We start from the raw sequence: 15,315 nt of genomic DNA, 5'->3' as shown, positions 1-15,315 counted from the left end.
TATATTATGAGTTTATGTGTTTTGATGTACCGAAGGTAGTTCGGAGTCTCGGTTAAGATCGGGGACATGACGAGGAGTCTCGAAATGGTCGAGACGTAAAGATCGATATATTGGACGACTATATTCGGACATCGGAAAGGTACCGAGTGGTTCGGGTATTTTTCGGAGTACCGGGGAGTTACGGAAATACGGGGGAAGAAGTATATGGGCCTTATTGGGCTTTAGGGGAGAGAGAGAGAGGCAGGCCGCCCCCCCCCCCCCCCCCAATGACTAGTCCGAATTGGACTAGGGGGAGGGGCGGCGCCCCCTCCTTCCTTCTCTTCCCTCTTCCCCTTCCTTGTCTCCTACTCCTACTACTTGGAAGGGGAGGAATCCTACTCCTGGTGGGAGTAGGACTCCTCCAGGGCGCGCCATAGGGGCCGACCCTCTCCCCCTCCTCCACTCCTTTATATACGTGGCCAGGGGGCACCCCATAGACACAACAATTGATCCCTTGGATCTCTTAGCCGTGTGCGGTGCCCCCCTCCATCATAATCCACCTTGGTCATATTGTAGCGGTGCTTAGGCGAAGCCCTGTGTCGGTAGACCATCATCATCGTCACCATGCCGTCGTGCTGATAGAACTCTCCCTCAAAGCTCGGCTAGATCGGAGTTCGAGGGACGTCATCGAGCTGAACGTGTACTGAACTCGGAGGTGTCGTACGTTCGGTACTTGATCGGTCGGATCGTGAAGACGTACGACTACGTCAACCGCGTTGTGCTAACGCTTCCGCTTTCGGTCTACGAGGGTACGTGGACAACACTCTTCCCTCTCATTGCTATGCATCACCATGATCCTGTGGGTGCGTAGGGAAAATTTTGAAATTACTACGTTCCCATCAAATTTCAGGCTGCACAAAACAGGTGGGACATCAACATGAAAACTTACATAACTTTCTCATATGAAATCTGATTTTGATAGTCTTGGGGTCGTTTTGAAGCTATTGACAAGCCCAAGGTCCTCATACAGAGAACCACCCAAGATCACCCAAAAAGGTGGATAGGAAACATGGAAAGCACTCTATGCACAACGTGAAGAAGCTACTCCCGTGAAACCCTTCTTAATAGTACGGTTATCAAACCTATAATCCAATCTCCCTCCAAGCACCTTGAAATCGGTGAAATTAAGAAAACCTAGCAAATGTATACCTTTTCCTTGAGCATTCTACTTGAGCTTGATGCTGACATTCAAGCTTGGCTCAAGATGAAAACACAATCATAATTTACATTTTCTACATCACATGGATCTCATACTAATTATATTAGATTCGATATAATTAGTATATTGAATCTTGATGCCTCGGAGTCCATTTCTTTTGCACATTCTAGATTATAATATATTTATCACTATAACTTAATGATCTTGACTTTGATGGCATTCATTCCAAATGCATCCAATCGTCTGCATGCATCACATATGGAACATATCTTCATATATATCTCAATGCACATGGGGACTAATGCACTTTCAGTGGTCTTTGCTTCAGTGGCTAAAGCACAAGGAGCTTCTTTTAGTGGCATGTATCCAGCTAGGGCGGGAAGCAAAGGATATGTTTACACACATATATGTATGTTGGTTTAATTTAGTACTCTTCAGATAAATCCTCCGGTACCTTAATTTGCTTCTAGTGTGTGAAGCATGATATTTTGGTATGTGCATATCTCGTTATATATGCAGAGGCTGGTTGTGAACTCTACGCTGTTGTTTTGCCTCGATATCATGTTTTGAGTCAATAAAGGTCCCATTATCGGGGGGAAATATCCATCTTTAGTGAGCTGGAGAAATGGAGGGGGCCGGCTAGGGTCTCACATGTTAGATGATGTAGCGCCTTACTCGGTGCCACGTTAGTTATTAACATGTCTGTCCAATCTTTTTGTATTAGCGTGAGAATTAGAGCTGATTCTAATTCTGTGTAAATCTGGTTTAACATCTCATAAAAATACAAATATAGTTCAAACTATCACAGTGCAACAAACATGTAGCTCAAAGTTGAATCTACTAAATAACTACTACATAGCAACTTTACTCCACAATCTAACTAGCAAAGTGTTCATGGCGAATTTCAAAAATTCAACGCCCATGTCGTGGGCATCCTAGTGGAATTGATGGGAGGCGCATTGCGAACATTTATGTCGAGCGGCAGCATCCGGTACTCGATGTCAAGATCTCTCAAGATCTTCATCATCTCTTGGAGAATGAGCTCCCTCCTGTCGAACCTCATCCCCATGTCTTGGAAGTTGATGGTGTGCCGGCACCAGATGGATATTTTGAGCCTGTTGGTGTCATCGATGTCGCGGAGCACGACCATGGAGCCAGGGTACCAGTGCTCTTTCTTGTTGTCAAGGTAGCTGAGATTCAAAATGACATAGGCTTAGTATTGCTCATGACAAAGTGAGCTTTGGCAACAAATTTCAGGTGAGCAAGGAGCAAGGGCACGTACTGCATCAGCCTCTCCTTCATGAGGGCCAGTTTCTCCGGCGGCGTGGCGACGTTGACAGAGAAGTCGACGGCGTCTCCCATGTCGGGGCTCCTGTAGTAGTTCATGATGGGCAGGGTGGCGAGCTTGCTGTTGGGATAGTAGACCTTGAGGTTGTCATACCGTAGGAAGATGGTGGTCATGATGTTCATCTCCTCTACGACCACCTGAAATTCCCAACAGTCTGGAGCCACGTCAATCAGTGCAACCCTTGGACGCAGCCAGATCATGTAAAATCAACAGGAAGGATTTTAACCTGCATCCCGTCGACCTCGCACCGATCGCCGACGTCGAAAGGGTGCATGACGAAGAGGAAGATGATGGCCTCGAAGATGGTCTTGAGGGTGTTGCCGAAGATGAAGGCGGCGACGAGGAGCTGCGAGCTGAGGAAGACGAAGGTCTTGGTGGTGGCGAAGCCGAGGATGAGGAGCCAGAGCGCGAACACGATGAGCGCCACCACGACGTTGGCCATGTGGTGGAGCTTGTTGACGGCCGTCTTGGTGTCGTTGAGCGTGAGCGCGAGCGCCTTGCGCTCCCGGAACGCGTTCACCACCCAGTTCTTGAGCGACCGCTTGCTCACCCTGTTCTGCTCCTGCGCCCCCTCGAAGAGGTCCATGGCCTTCAGGGCCTCCTCCTGCCTCATGAAGCGCATCAGGTCCGACAGGTATATGTGCCTGCGCCATGAAATCACAGCTGGATCAGTGCCGATCTTGGCAAGAGCTGTTGCAAGCAAGGACCGGTAATGGCGGAATGGAATGCTACTGACTTGGATCCAGGCTTGGCGACGTTCTGGAAGATCCTCTTGGCGGCGACCTTGGCCTCGTACTCGCTGTGTATCTGCGTGGCCAGCTCGTCCTCCTGGTCCGGCCCCGTGGCGTGCTTGATCTGCTCGTCCATGGTCGTCAGCGCGCCGTAGCGGACGATCTTCATCAGCCTCTTCATGCTCCACGCGGAGATGTTCTTCTGGCTCAGCCTGTGGAGCTGGTCGATGGAGATGGAGCTCTCTTCCAGGTGCCGATCGCTTTTCTGCCTCTGCAGCTGCTTGCTGGCCCCTCTCCGGGACGCCGCCGCCGTGAGCCGCGCGCCCTTGGGCGGCGCCTGAGCGGCGGCGGCGGTGGCCTTGCTGGGCATGGCCGCTGCCTGGAGATCGCTGGGGATGTTGGCCCCGGCGCTCTGCAGGCGCTGCACCTCTGCGAGCATGCGGTTCTCGTCCACCAAGGGCGGGCCGGAGAGCGTCTCGATGACGTACTGGTTGAAGAGCGCGTCCTGGATCCGGTCGAAGAAGGTGGAGACGTGGAAGGAGGAGGCGAGCACCTTGAGCAGCAGCGTCTTCACCAGCCGGATGGCGGTGGCCACCAGCAGGCAGCAGAGCACCTTGGTGACGTAGGGGAGCACCAGCGCGTGCGTGTCCTGCTCCCGCTGCGCGTCCTTGTCGAAGAGCAGGTGCCACGCCACCAGCGCCACGCCCAGCCAGAGCACGTTGCGCACGGCGCGCCGCACGCCGTACACGAAGTAGAGCACCTTCTTCCGGAGCAGGAAGTTGCGCTCCACGAAGAAGACGGCCATGCGGATGAGCCAGCCGGACATGAGGCGGCCGCAGATGAGCACGCAGACGAGCACCTCCCACTTCCAGAGGTGGAGCCCCGAGAACTTCTTCCTGGCCAGGGTCGGGATGGTGACGCTGCACACCAGCAGCACCAGGATGATCACCAGGCCCACCCACTCCAGGATGATGAGGCAGTCCACCGTGTCGGGCTTGGAGTCGGCGGCGAGGTCCTCGTCGACGAACGGGTCGTCGTCCTCCTCCACGTCGTGCCCGCCGGCCTTGCCGAGGAAGCCCGACCGGTTGAGGATGCCCGACCGGAGCTGCCCGGACTTGGGCGGCACGCCGCCCTGCATCACGAACGACTTGCGGTCGCGCTGCTCCCCATCGGTGGTCGACCCGCTCGACGGCGGTGGGGGGTCCATTAGCCGGGACCGCGTCTTGCAGCGCGGCAGCAGACCGCCGGCCGTGGACGACGACGAGCAGCGTAGCACCTCGGCGGGGTCGGCTCCTGCTCCCGCTTTGGTGGCGGCCTTCTTCCGGGTGTTGGCGCCGCCGCCGTCGGACGAGGAGGAGGAGGAGCCCGACGGGCAGAAGCGCTTGCGCGGGTCCTGCTGGAAGGCGACGCGGGAAGGGGAGGGGACGTTAAGGAGCCGCCGCATCTCCTCCATCTCGAGCTCGGGGTCCAGCGCTTGGTCGCCGCCGGCAGCGGCCTGCTTCCGCAGGAAGTTGTCGATGAGGCGGCCGGGCGGGTCGTCGCTGCACTCCCCCTCGGCCCTCGCCGGCGACGGGGGGGACTGCGGCGGGCGGTTCTTGAAGCTGAACGACTCGGCGAAGCGGTTCCCCGCGCCGGTGGGCGAGGCCGGCGCGCTGGACCCGCCCGAGCCGGTCACGGGGACGGCGGTGTAGGCCGGCCCGGCGGGCGCCTTGAGGGAGAAGGAGCTGGCGCCCACGCCGGCGATGGCGACGTCGTCGTTGATCTTGACGACGACCTCCCGGCGCCCGCGGTCCTGGTCCTGGTCGAAGTCGAAGGACGCGGAGCGCGACGCGCCGTACGACTTGATGCTGCCCTTCCGCGGGAGATCCATCGCGCCTCCGCCTGAGTCTCAGCAGGGGCAAGCTAATGATCGGCGACGTGCGGAGGGAGGCTGGATCGATCGGCTGGGCGTACGTGTGGAGATCGCTTGGCGCGCGCCGGAGGGGACGCCGGACGCACGTCGGGCCGCCTCCGGTCAGGCACGTAGGCGCGGCCCGCCCAGGCCGCCTCCGATCGTCAGTGTTCGTTCAGGCGATGCAGCGGGCAGTGGAGGGAGTGTAGGTCACCTCACCTCACCTGACGATTGATCTGCTCCGGCGAGTGAAAAGTGGAAGCTGTCGAGGGCGGAGTGGGGTGGCATATATCGGGTCGGGGGAGGCGCATGCATGCGACGCAACGGAAGAGGTGGCTGCTGCGGGGGAGTGGAACGCTCCCCGCGACCAGCGGCGAGGAAATCAAGTTGGAACTGTCAGACCGCCGTGGAGGCCGCTAGCTGCTCAGTGGTGGTGGTGAGCTGCGGACGGAGGCCTATTTCGGGGTGGTAGATATGGTCTCGCTGATTCCTTTCCTCGTCGGTCTCTTGGTGCTTCTCCCATGCATGCATGTCCCCGGTGGTAATGGTGGTGGTGGGTGCAAAAATGTTGGGCATGCACCTCTGTCCCGCACATCAAACCGTTGTAGTATTTCCCTTTTCAACATAAAATCCATGCATGCATGACAAAGGTGCATACACAGGAGACCAAACCGTTGGGGTGAAAGATAGTGCGCGATGGCCAAAAAAATCAAGTTTTTTTAAGAAAAAAAAAAGCAAAGAAAGAAACTCCACGCTCAATCAAGTTACGGCAGCAACAAAAATTGGCCGATCCACGGTCCTCTTTTGTTCTCCATTGATATGTTAACATTTTAGGGTTTTTCATGAAGTCTTTGTTACTTTTCCATTTGTTTATGTGTTTCATACGGCACAACGTACATCACATGCCTTCGATGGGGCACATCGCGACCGCACACCCAGCCCACATTGTGCGCGTGATAATTTAGTAGATTTTGAATGTTTCCCAAAAAAATTATGCACCAGTTGGCCGGCCCTTTTAAGCTTTATTGTTTTCATTTTCGCTCACTTTCATGGGCTTTTACATTAGCTTTTTATTTGTTATAGTGTCACTTTTGCCCAAATCTTCACTTCTATTTTTTGTTAGTTGTTATCAGTTATTAACTTTTGGATCTAGCTATGGTGCATTAGATAGTGACTCCGTAGCAGCGTTCATGCACACCTGACTTCAGTGTATGCCCATGCATCAAGGTCACCAACCACTGGTTTTGTTTGGACGGAATCCACGATGCAGAGTCGGTCGAGCCACAAGACTTAGTTTGTGTGGTACCTTTCATGTATCCTTTTGGATTTGTTGCGACGGGTGGAATGGTTTATAGCGAACACATGGGGAATATGATGGACATTGGGTTGGGGCTGGGCAAAGATATGTCCCCTAAGAGCACTGAAATCATGGTTGTGCAAAATGCTTTTCTAGCGGAGCTGGTTTCTACCGGAGTTCTCTTAGCCAACCAAGGATTGACACGTTGTAGTATATACTACCCGATGCATTAAATTCCCTTGCACTTCATTCACCTCCTTCCTAGCTCTAGACCCACCCATGTGACTCCATTCAGGATATCAACTTCATTCTTGTCTAGATTTTGCATAATGCTACTCATGTTATTTGATTCTAGTCTTATTCAACTTTCAATTAGTCTCGAAAGATATGTTTTCTCATTTAAATCTCGGTGTTATTACCTTACACACATTAATCTCGGTTTCAAAAATATTTAGGTAGTTGTGATTGTGACTTCATTACTTTTTCGCCATTGTGGTTGTAACTTCATTTAAAAAAATCACCCATTTCATTTGGATTTTCATTGAGCTATAATTTCTTAATTAAACTTACATACAATTTAGTTTAATTATGTTTTATGATTTTCCAAAATATGCTTTACTAGTTTTCACTCCGGTGTTCATGTGCGTGTCATTGCGTTTTCATCTAGTATTAAATGGATTTCAAAGAGAGACAGCCAAAACATGATAGAACTTGGACCCTGATAAGTGTCACACGTGTGGCACAAAGCAATTTCGTCCATACGTCTTTTTAGCCAACCACTGTAACACGTCAGCATTTTTCTCTTTTTCACACATGCAAGCAAAAAGGGACAAAAACAGATAATGTCAGCGGGAATCTTTTGAGTTTTTAAAACTTTAAAGTGCTTTACCTCTTAAATGAAAAATCCGATTTAAAATCCGTATTCATCATTAAATCCGTCACAACGAAGACTTCAAAACTAGATCCCATATTGATATGTCCCGACGATATTTTTTGGCGGTCAAAAGTTGCCATGTCTATTGCACATAAATTGTCATGGTTTTTACACTGAAGTTGTCATGATATGTTTCAACTACTTTTCTTCTACGTTTAAATTAATTTTCATGTTATAATAAAGGGTATTAAAAACTAAACTTTCCACGGAGAATTATTAAAAAAAATCATGATCCATGAAATAATTTCGACATGGTTCATGATTAAAAAATAATCCGTTATCAATTACTTTAAAAATGCATAGTCAATGACTCAAATTTGCCATAAACCAGAAACTAAAATTTCCATGGTGAATTAATTAAATTTTCCATGATACATGCACTAAAATTTTCCATGGTTCATATAAAAAATAATTTCCATGATCAAAACAGTAGAATTGCCATGGTCAAAATACTAAAATTGTCATGATCTATAAACTAAAATTGCCATGATCCTTGAATTAAATTTGCCGTTGTTAATTACTAAAAAAATTCATGGTCAATTAATAAAATTTGCCATGAAAAGTAGTTGAAATACAATGGTAGCTTTAAATCTAGAAGAAAAAAATAGATGAAACATATCATGGCAACTTTAATGTAAACACTATGGCAACTTCAGTGTAACTTCATGGCAAGTTTTTGGCCCCAAAAAAGTCACTGAAACATAACAATATGGGATCTAGTTTTGAAGATCTCGTCGAGACGGATTTAATGATGAAACGGATTTTTAATTGAACTTTTTATTTAAGAGATAAAAACATTTTTAAGTCTGAAAAAATAGAAAATTTTCACTGATGTCATCTGTTTGATGTGACAAAATAGATGGTAATGGGAAATCAATCAACTTCAACCGGATGATTTTCCACTCGCATCAATCGTGCGATGCGAACGCCATGCGTCCTGTGGGTCCCGCCCACCTGTCAGCCTTTATCTCCTCACCTTCCAGAGCTAACGAGAACCGCTTGAGTTTTAGACCAAGTTCGGTCCCTTTTCTCGCTCCCCACACATCTTGCACCATGGCTTGCAGCATCCGCTATGGTGCCAAGCTCCCACCCCCCACCCCACTGCTCCGCGACACCACACGCCGGTGCGCCGCGACGCGTCTACCATGGTTGCCCAAGCACCACACTGCTTTTGCGAAAGGGCACACACCGGTGTTATCGGCGTTGCGTTGCAGCGGTCGTCGACGGCTGCTGATGGCTGCAACGCTGCCCTCGTCATTTGATTCAGAGCTCTGGTGCTATAACTCGATGCCCGGCGGTGCCACCAATATTGCGATGCAAAGCTCCTCGACGCTGGTGTTGCGGTGCGGCACTCGTCGATGTCGCCGGCGGCTGCTATGCAGCACTCCTGAATGCAGCCATGTTCGACGCTCCCGTCGGCGCTGTGACATGGCAGTCGTCGTCGGTTGCCGATGCTGCAACGCAGCCTCACGAGCGCTGCTATGCAGCACCTCATGATGCTGGGCTGATATGGAGGCTCGTTGGCGGTTGTCATTGCTGCGATGCAGCGTTCGACGGTGCTACAACGCATCCTTGCCGGCCCTGCTATGCAACACTTGTGATGCTCCTGCTATGCGGCCCGTCGGTGGTCGACAGTGCTGCAGCTGATTTTGGGATGTAGCACTTGCCGGAGATGCTGGTCAGATGGGCGAGGTGCCACGGTGCTGCGACGCAGCACGCCCCGTCGTCTGTCGGTGTTGCATAGAAACATCAAGCCGGTGTTGCTGCAATACATGGGCCGCTGCGACGGAGGGACAAGGATATGGCGGGGGCTTTCTATGTGTGATCGAGCGACTACACGGGCTAATCGGACGGCTACAGACCCGACTGATTTCCTATGGAGCTCAGTCGGTTGTTTTGTAGCAGCCGCCATGGTAATGAGAGCGTTTGGACCATGTTGCTTCATGCCACACGTGTAACACTTATCATTTGGGTAGATCTTTATACATGTGTGAAACTCTATGAAACATGATGGAACACATTCTAAATATATCTGATGCCAACGAATAGATAAAATGAAACTTTCAAGAAACCTCTTTTATACTAACCATGCGTCACATTAACATAAAACATGTCAAACACGATAAATTATTTTAATAGGAAATTTGGTTATAGTTTCGGAGAAGTTGCATATAGTTCTAAATTGTGAATTTCAAAAAACATTGAAATGTGTCCAAGATTGATCTTGCTTTAAAGATTTCAACACCATTGAACCCTAATATTCAAAGGGGTCATGCTTTACGAAGGTAGGCAGCTAACCGCTTTCCACTGGAGGTGGAAAGTCATGTCACAAACTTTGACCGTCCATGAATAAGTATACAAATAGCTTTCCACTGTAGGCGGCCAACGCTTTCCACTGGAGTATCTAATGAAAGTCTGGGTCCTTCGAGACCCTACTCTGTTCAAAAATTAAAAAAAAACGCAAGTTTTCTGGTAAACCTGAACGCCCAACCTAAGGACAATATAAATACAAAGTTATAATTTTAAGAAACTAAAGACATAGAGGATCAGGTGGATGGGGTCTAATCCCTTAAAACCAAACAAAATATTGCCTCGGATATAACTTTTACTTTCGAGGAATCTGGTAGAGGGTAGAGATGCTCTAACGATTTGAAATGTCACAAGGCCACATGGCAATCTGACAAATACGTTATGAATGTATGCTAATATTGCTGCAGCCCGGTATTTTACCCAACAAACTGCAGTCACAGATCCCAAACAACAAAGATACCAGGACCACGTCCACTCGATTGTCATACTACCGCTTTCATAAACAATCTCATATACTGATATTACTGCAAAACCTAGAAAGAAATAGCACTACCAGCAACCGGAAAGAGCATTTTGCTTTTGCTCGAACCCCTGGAATTGATAAATCTTTGTAACCTCTGTTTTGAAGAGAGGATTTCCGGAGGTATCTGGATCCTGCAAATTTCTGTGTAAGCTCACAAAACTATTCGCCCATTTGATTCACTTGGTGTGCTCATTAAGGTAACACAAAACTCATACATTCGGCAGTAAAAAGGTAACGCCAAGCAAAATCATTCACTGCCTCCAGTCCAGAGAATGGGACAACCTATCTTGCTCTGGACCACTGTCTTCAAGGCTTCAACCGTTCAGCAGATGTAGGAAACATGCTACATATGACACAGGACAATTATCTGCAACGGTGAAAAGACATTTTAGCATGCACAGAATATTTGATCAATTTAGTGGTGGGAAAATCAAGTGCAAACCATGGCGTAATTGAATCATACTAATCATTTTGGGTCAAGCAACAAATATTTCTTTGTTCAAATATTTCCATGCAAAAAGCTTCAAGTTAATACGATAGATTATGTTCAGATAGTTTCTGAAGAATAAATAACTAGAACGAAATAATAGTAATAATATCAGGATATTCTCCATTTTATCTTTCTTAAGACCTTCAGAATTAAACTTATAACATGCTAAAAGATTATGCAAGCTCCACAGAGTTTCAACTCATTTGTTTCGGAAGAATTCTATTTACTGGTTGGAGATTAAATGTAAGGAAGATGGATATCCAGGTTACTATTTTATCAAACATCTATATCTTGAATAGTTGTCCATCTTATCTGATTTTTTTCAAAACATGTCAATCAAAGATGAAAATCAAAGAGTACTCTTTTTTTTTCAAAACATGGATATCCCGGTTAATATGAAGGTATCAACAGACATGTCACTTAAGTCATATGGATAGAGATATCTATTTACATCTACATTTAAGTGGGTAGGAATGATAGTTAATTCCATATCTACAGACATGTCGATCAAAGAGTACTCCTTTTTTCGCGATGTAATGAATTGTGACAATTACCAATAAACTTATCCAATTCATACAATGTAACATGACAATCAGTATGGCCACTTACATTAGCCGTATGGAAGATGGTCCTGTAACAGCGGCAACTTTCTGAGCCTTCTGTGTTTCAAATTTATACAGTTCTTTCAGCTCTTTCTTTGCTTTCCGGGCTTCTCTCTTCTCTTCTTTTACCGCGGACTAGAAAAATTAGGCACATAGGATAAGGTTGTCAAAATTAATAAGCAAATGTTATCTCAATCAGGTGTAGAAGATAAATGATTTATGTATACATGTGGTTTTACAGATCCATTAACAACAAGCATGAAAGCACCGTCAACTGAGCCATATTATGGATCAGTATGCAGTTCAAAATTATAACCAAGAAACATGACTGCACTTCTATGATCCACGCATTTTCAGGATTGGAATTTGGTAGTGCTTAACAAACAATTAGTCCATTCATGTATAGGTTTTGTGATGACAGATTACATCGGATGTGTATTTGGAATTACCATGATTTGGTAAAGCTATATGAACAGAACAAATACGTTGTAAGAGAATTAACGGTCCAGGTTCAATTTCAGATACTAACAAAGTAAATTTCCCCTAAGCCAACATCAATTTATCACATGTAGCTGGTCAATTTTTAAGAATGGTGACGCATCAAGTCAACAATACTAACATGTTCTCCCATTTTTCCATCTCAAATGTTAGCTGATCAAATGAACACATGATCATATCATCTCAAGGAACATAAAACCAAATATATGTTTACCTTTCTAGCTTTCTTTTCATCTTTTGTTTCCTTCTGAACTACTACCTTTTCAAAATAATATTCAGCATCTGAAGCTTCTGTGGGCTTTGCTTTCTTCTCCTTTTCAACTTTTCTTTTCCTCTGTGGCAGGTAATCTACAGGAAGTTTCTCTTTACCATGAAGCTTGATGATATCTTTCGTTGTTGCTGTTTCCCCAGGGAAAACTTTGGGAAGACGATTTCTAGGATTTCCTGGAGTTTGAATTTTGCCAGGATGATTGTCCAAGTTAGAGTACGTGGAAACAATGGTCTCACAGTCCCAAACTTCAGATTCATCACTGCTTTCTGAAACAAGCAAGACCTCTTCATCTTCTGCAGTTTCATTTAAATACCTTTCAGCATATTCAGCACACTTTTGGATCACATTAGCAGATTCATCCACCTCCTCAGTGGTGGTTGAGTCAAGTTTTCCACGAACAAAATCTGCTGGTGTTCTATATTCTTCATCAACACATACATTTTGATTGTGGAACAACTTCAATTCATCTATAACCTCTGTTGGGAGTTCATGTTCCCCATCTCTAACAGCTCCATCATCATCATCACTAGCTCCATACTCTTCCAGAGCAAGCTGCAATTGGTCCACGAGAAGTCAAGATCTGAAGTATAGCTTTTTATAAAATAAAATAAATGTGAAGGTTCAAAGCATAGAACAAGATTTCCAGCCTAAATTTCAGAAACAGCAGGCGGTTAATGATACAAGCAATACAAGATACTCCATCCTATATGTTCACTTGAATAGTTACAAGGTCAATTTAACTTTCGACATAGTCCTAGTCTACAACAGGAAAGTGCCTAACACAGTCCTGCTAAATCTTCTACATAGAGAACGCGTTGAATCTACTGAATGGTTAAATACAAATGACAAACTAGGAAGCAAAGATTGTTATAAAATATATAAAACAGATATTTCCATATCATATTGTACTTAATTATCCATAACAGTAGGGGTACGGTTGCAACAAATGGGAAGTATAGTATTCAACGCTGACAGTAACATACTAAAGCTGCAGACTCGTCATTGTGTGTTAGCAAGTTATAGTATCAGTTAAATTTACCAAAACTTAGTGATCTTCCTTTCAGAAACAAGCTAGCAATCAATCAATCATAAACTTTAACTAACAAGATAACAGTTTTTTCGGACCGTCTTGCAAAGCAAACTGAGAGGGTTATCAAATGAAAGAAGCTCACCAAATCAAATTGTTCATCCAGCAATCGTGGCACCCTCGGCTTGGGCTCATCCTCTTCATTGTCGAACTCCTCATCATTTTCCACATCACTGAACACACCACCACCCTCTTCCTCACTTTCATCCTCCATGTCATCCCCTTCGGCTTGGTTTGCCATGATGACGAAATCCTCCTCCAAACCCTCATCCTCGCTCTCATCGAGCAACCTTGCAACGTCAGGGTCGACGGCCTTCTCAACTCGCCTCACCGGTGCCGTCTTTGCGGCCACCTTACACATGGTCCTCCCCTCGTCCAGCTCTTCCTCGACCTTGCCAGAAGCAACCCGCACCTTGCTTGCATCATAGGCCTGCACACAGAACCAACATTAGACACTCAAATGGCAGGCTTGGATGGGCTTTTGAGAAATAACCAACCTTGACGTCCAGGGGAAGTTGCTCTGGGCGGGCGGTATGGCTGGGCACGAAGGAGGAGGCCACAGCGGAGGGCCGCAGCTCACGGAGATGGAGAAGGTAGTTGTAGCCATCGTCGGGGAGGCCGAGCTCAAGGATCTGCTGGCGGACGTGGTCGGGGAGGGGGGCAGAGGTGGAGGAAGGGAATTGGTCGGCGGCGGCGGTGGGGGAGAGGGAAGGGTCTTCGTCGTCGCCGAAGCCAGGGATGGTGTAGGCGTTGTTGTCGACGCGGACGAAGACGCGGTCGTTGGGGTCGGCGGCACCGTCGCGGGGGAATAGGCGAAAGGTCGCGAAGTTGCGAGCCTTGCGGCCGCCGACTCCTGCTCCTGCCATGGCGGCGGCGGCGGAGGAGGAGGAGGTAGGTGCTGTGGTTAGGGTTTGGGGATTTGGGTTTGGGGGTGAGAGTGAGACCGTGGGAGCGTGAAACGGACGAATAGAACTTTTGGGGGAGAAATTTTGTTGTCACCCCTCTAGGTTTTGCTCATTTCCCTTATGCCACTTCAAATTTGACATATCACTTTTAATTATATATAAGTTCGAGTGGCAAAAACAAAACAAAAATCCAAATTTGTGTGGGCTTGAAACATAAGTTGAACGAGTTTGATGAATCTAGACCGAGACAAACAAGCTACGATTGCACCAACGAGCATATGTGTGTGTATGGGAGAGCGGGCGGGCAGGTCCGACGGTGGTGCCTTCCTTTCCTATATTAGCAGGGAAAGACGCGGCGGGTGCCACCGCGTCTGAGAGAGCCCATGTGAGCGTCTTTTTAAAAAAAAATGGTTATATAGATGGAATAGGGGGAATGAGAGGAAGAAGAAGGTGAAGCTGCAGTTTTTGTGTTAGTGGACAATTTCAAACTTAAACCTTTCATTGATTAGTTTGTAACTTTATCACTCGTCGCTGCTTCCAATATCTATTGTGTTTTGGAAGTGCTTTTGTACATATTTTTAATGGGTAGATATGCTTGCGACAAGATAATAAAGTTTTATCGGGCAATTGAGGGACATACATCTCAGTGAATCGTGGGCCTACAATTGGTGGTCTTCAATGACAGTTAGGAATTATATATGCAAAGGTAATTAAAAGTTCATCAGCGACATGGGCCGGATGAATCCAAAAGAAGATCAAATGGTGAGAATTGCTCGAGTGGGGAGGGCCCGAGGAGCCAAGTAGCTAGCCCTGCATGAATTTGGAGGGGATTTTAAGTCGCCAGTTTAGTTTGTGTTCGCTTGTTTTCATCTCCATCAATTCTTTTAAATTTCTACCTGGTCTGAACCCCATTCACCAACTGCTTTATAGTCACCTCAATTGATAACATGTCATTTCCTTTTATGCAAGGGATGGCAAGAGTATAGAAGCATTTTCTCTAGCAAATACTCTGCATATATGAATATTAAATGCACTTTATATCAGGATAGAGAAGAAACATAGGTTGGGATTGCATTGAAAAGTTTAATAAGACCTTGTGTTAGAAAATAGTGTAATAGTCCGATGGTAGCCAATTGGAAATAGGATTATTTTTACCAATGCAAACCAAAATGATGAAAAGAAATCGCATATACATATTATATACTACACATTGGATGTCTCATGATCTGT

The 15,315-nt window shown here is 46.8% G+C and overlaps 2 protein-coding genes across 4 annotated transcripts; both read right to left on the bottom strand.

Annotated features, from left to right (window-relative positions):
- Nucleotides 1–1,949: 1,949 nt before the first annotated feature.
- LOC123104108 (mechanosensitive ion channel protein 5) lies at nt 1,950–5,618 on the bottom strand. 2 transcript variants are annotated; one of them, XM_044525838.1, is made up of 4 exons: nt 3,283–5,613; nt 2,773–3,190; nt 2,481–2,683; nt 1,950–2,388 (listed from the first exon to the last, which is right to left on the bottom strand). In XM_044525838.1, exons 1-4 carry the CDS (start codon nt 5,145–5,147, stop codon nt 2,103–2,105), a joined length of 2,772 nt encoding a protein of 923 aa, XP_044381773.1. In that variant the 5' UTR covers nt 5,148–5,613; the 3' UTR covers nt 1,950–2,102. The 2 variants fall into 2 exon arrangements, with proteins under 2 accessions (XP_044381773.1, XP_044381774.1); XM_044525839.1 differs by lacking the exon at nt 1,950–2,388 and having other exon boundaries at nt 2,546–2,700; nt 3,283–5,618.
- Nucleotides 5,619–10,097: 4,479 nt separating this feature from the next.
- LOC123104109 (protein LTV1 homolog) lies at nt 10,098–14,136 on the bottom strand. Of its 2 annotated transcripts, XM_044525841.1 has the most exons (5): nt 13,678–14,135; nt 13,266–13,610; nt 12,037–12,645; nt 11,332–11,459; nt 10,098–10,599 (listed from the first exon to the last, which is right to left on the bottom strand). In XM_044525841.1, the coding sequence occupies exons 1-5, from the start codon at nt 14,044–14,046 to the stop codon at nt 10,596–10,598; spliced, it is 1,455 nt and encodes a 484-aa protein (XP_044381776.1). In that variant the 5' UTR covers nt 14,047–14,135; the 3' UTR covers nt 10,098–10,595. The 2 variants fall into 2 exon arrangements, with proteins under 2 accessions (XP_044381776.1, XP_044381777.1); XM_044525842.1 differs by lacking the exon at nt 10,098–10,599 and having other exon boundaries at nt 11,328–11,459; nt 13,678–14,136.
- Between the last annotated feature and the right edge of the window lie 1,179 nt (nt 14,137–15,315).

Source organism: Triticum aestivum, chromosome 5A, assembly GCF_018294505.1.
Source record: "Triticum aestivum cultivar Chinese Spring chromosome 5A, IWGSC CS RefSeq v2.1, whole genome shotgun sequence".
Classification (NCBI taxonomy): domain Eukaryota; kingdom Viridiplantae; phylum Streptophyta; class Magnoliopsida; order Poales; family Poaceae; genus Triticum; species Triticum aestivum.
This window is presented reverse-complemented; position numbering and strand designations above follow the sequence as displayed.

Bases quoted from the DNA above. Each gene is read 5' to 3' on its own strand.
- LOC123104108 (XM_044525838.1), bottom strand. From the start codon at position 5,147: ATGGATCTCCCGCGGAAGGGCAGCATCAAGTCGTACGGCGCGTCGCGC. The intron at 3,191-3,282 runs GTCAGTAGCATT...TTCATGGCGCAG, and splicing joins GTCGCCAAGCCTGGATCCAA to GCACATATACCTGTCGGACC. The intron at 2,389-2,480 runs GTACGTGCCCTT...TTTGAATCTCAG, and splicing joins ATGAAGGAGAGGCTGATGCA to CTACCTTGACAACAAGAAAG.
- LOC123104109 (XM_044525842.1), bottom strand. From the start codon at position 14,046: ATGGCAGGAGCAGGAGTCGGCGGCCGCAAGGCTCGCAACTTCGCGACC. The intron at 13,611-13,677 runs GTTGGTTATTTC...TTCTGTGTGCAG, and splicing joins AACTTCCCCTGGACGTCAAG to GCCTATGATGCAAGCAAGGT. The intron at 11,460-12,036 runs GTAAACATATAT...TAATTTTTCTAG, and splicing joins ATGAAAAGAAAGCTAGAAAG to TCCGCGGTAAAAGAAGAGAA.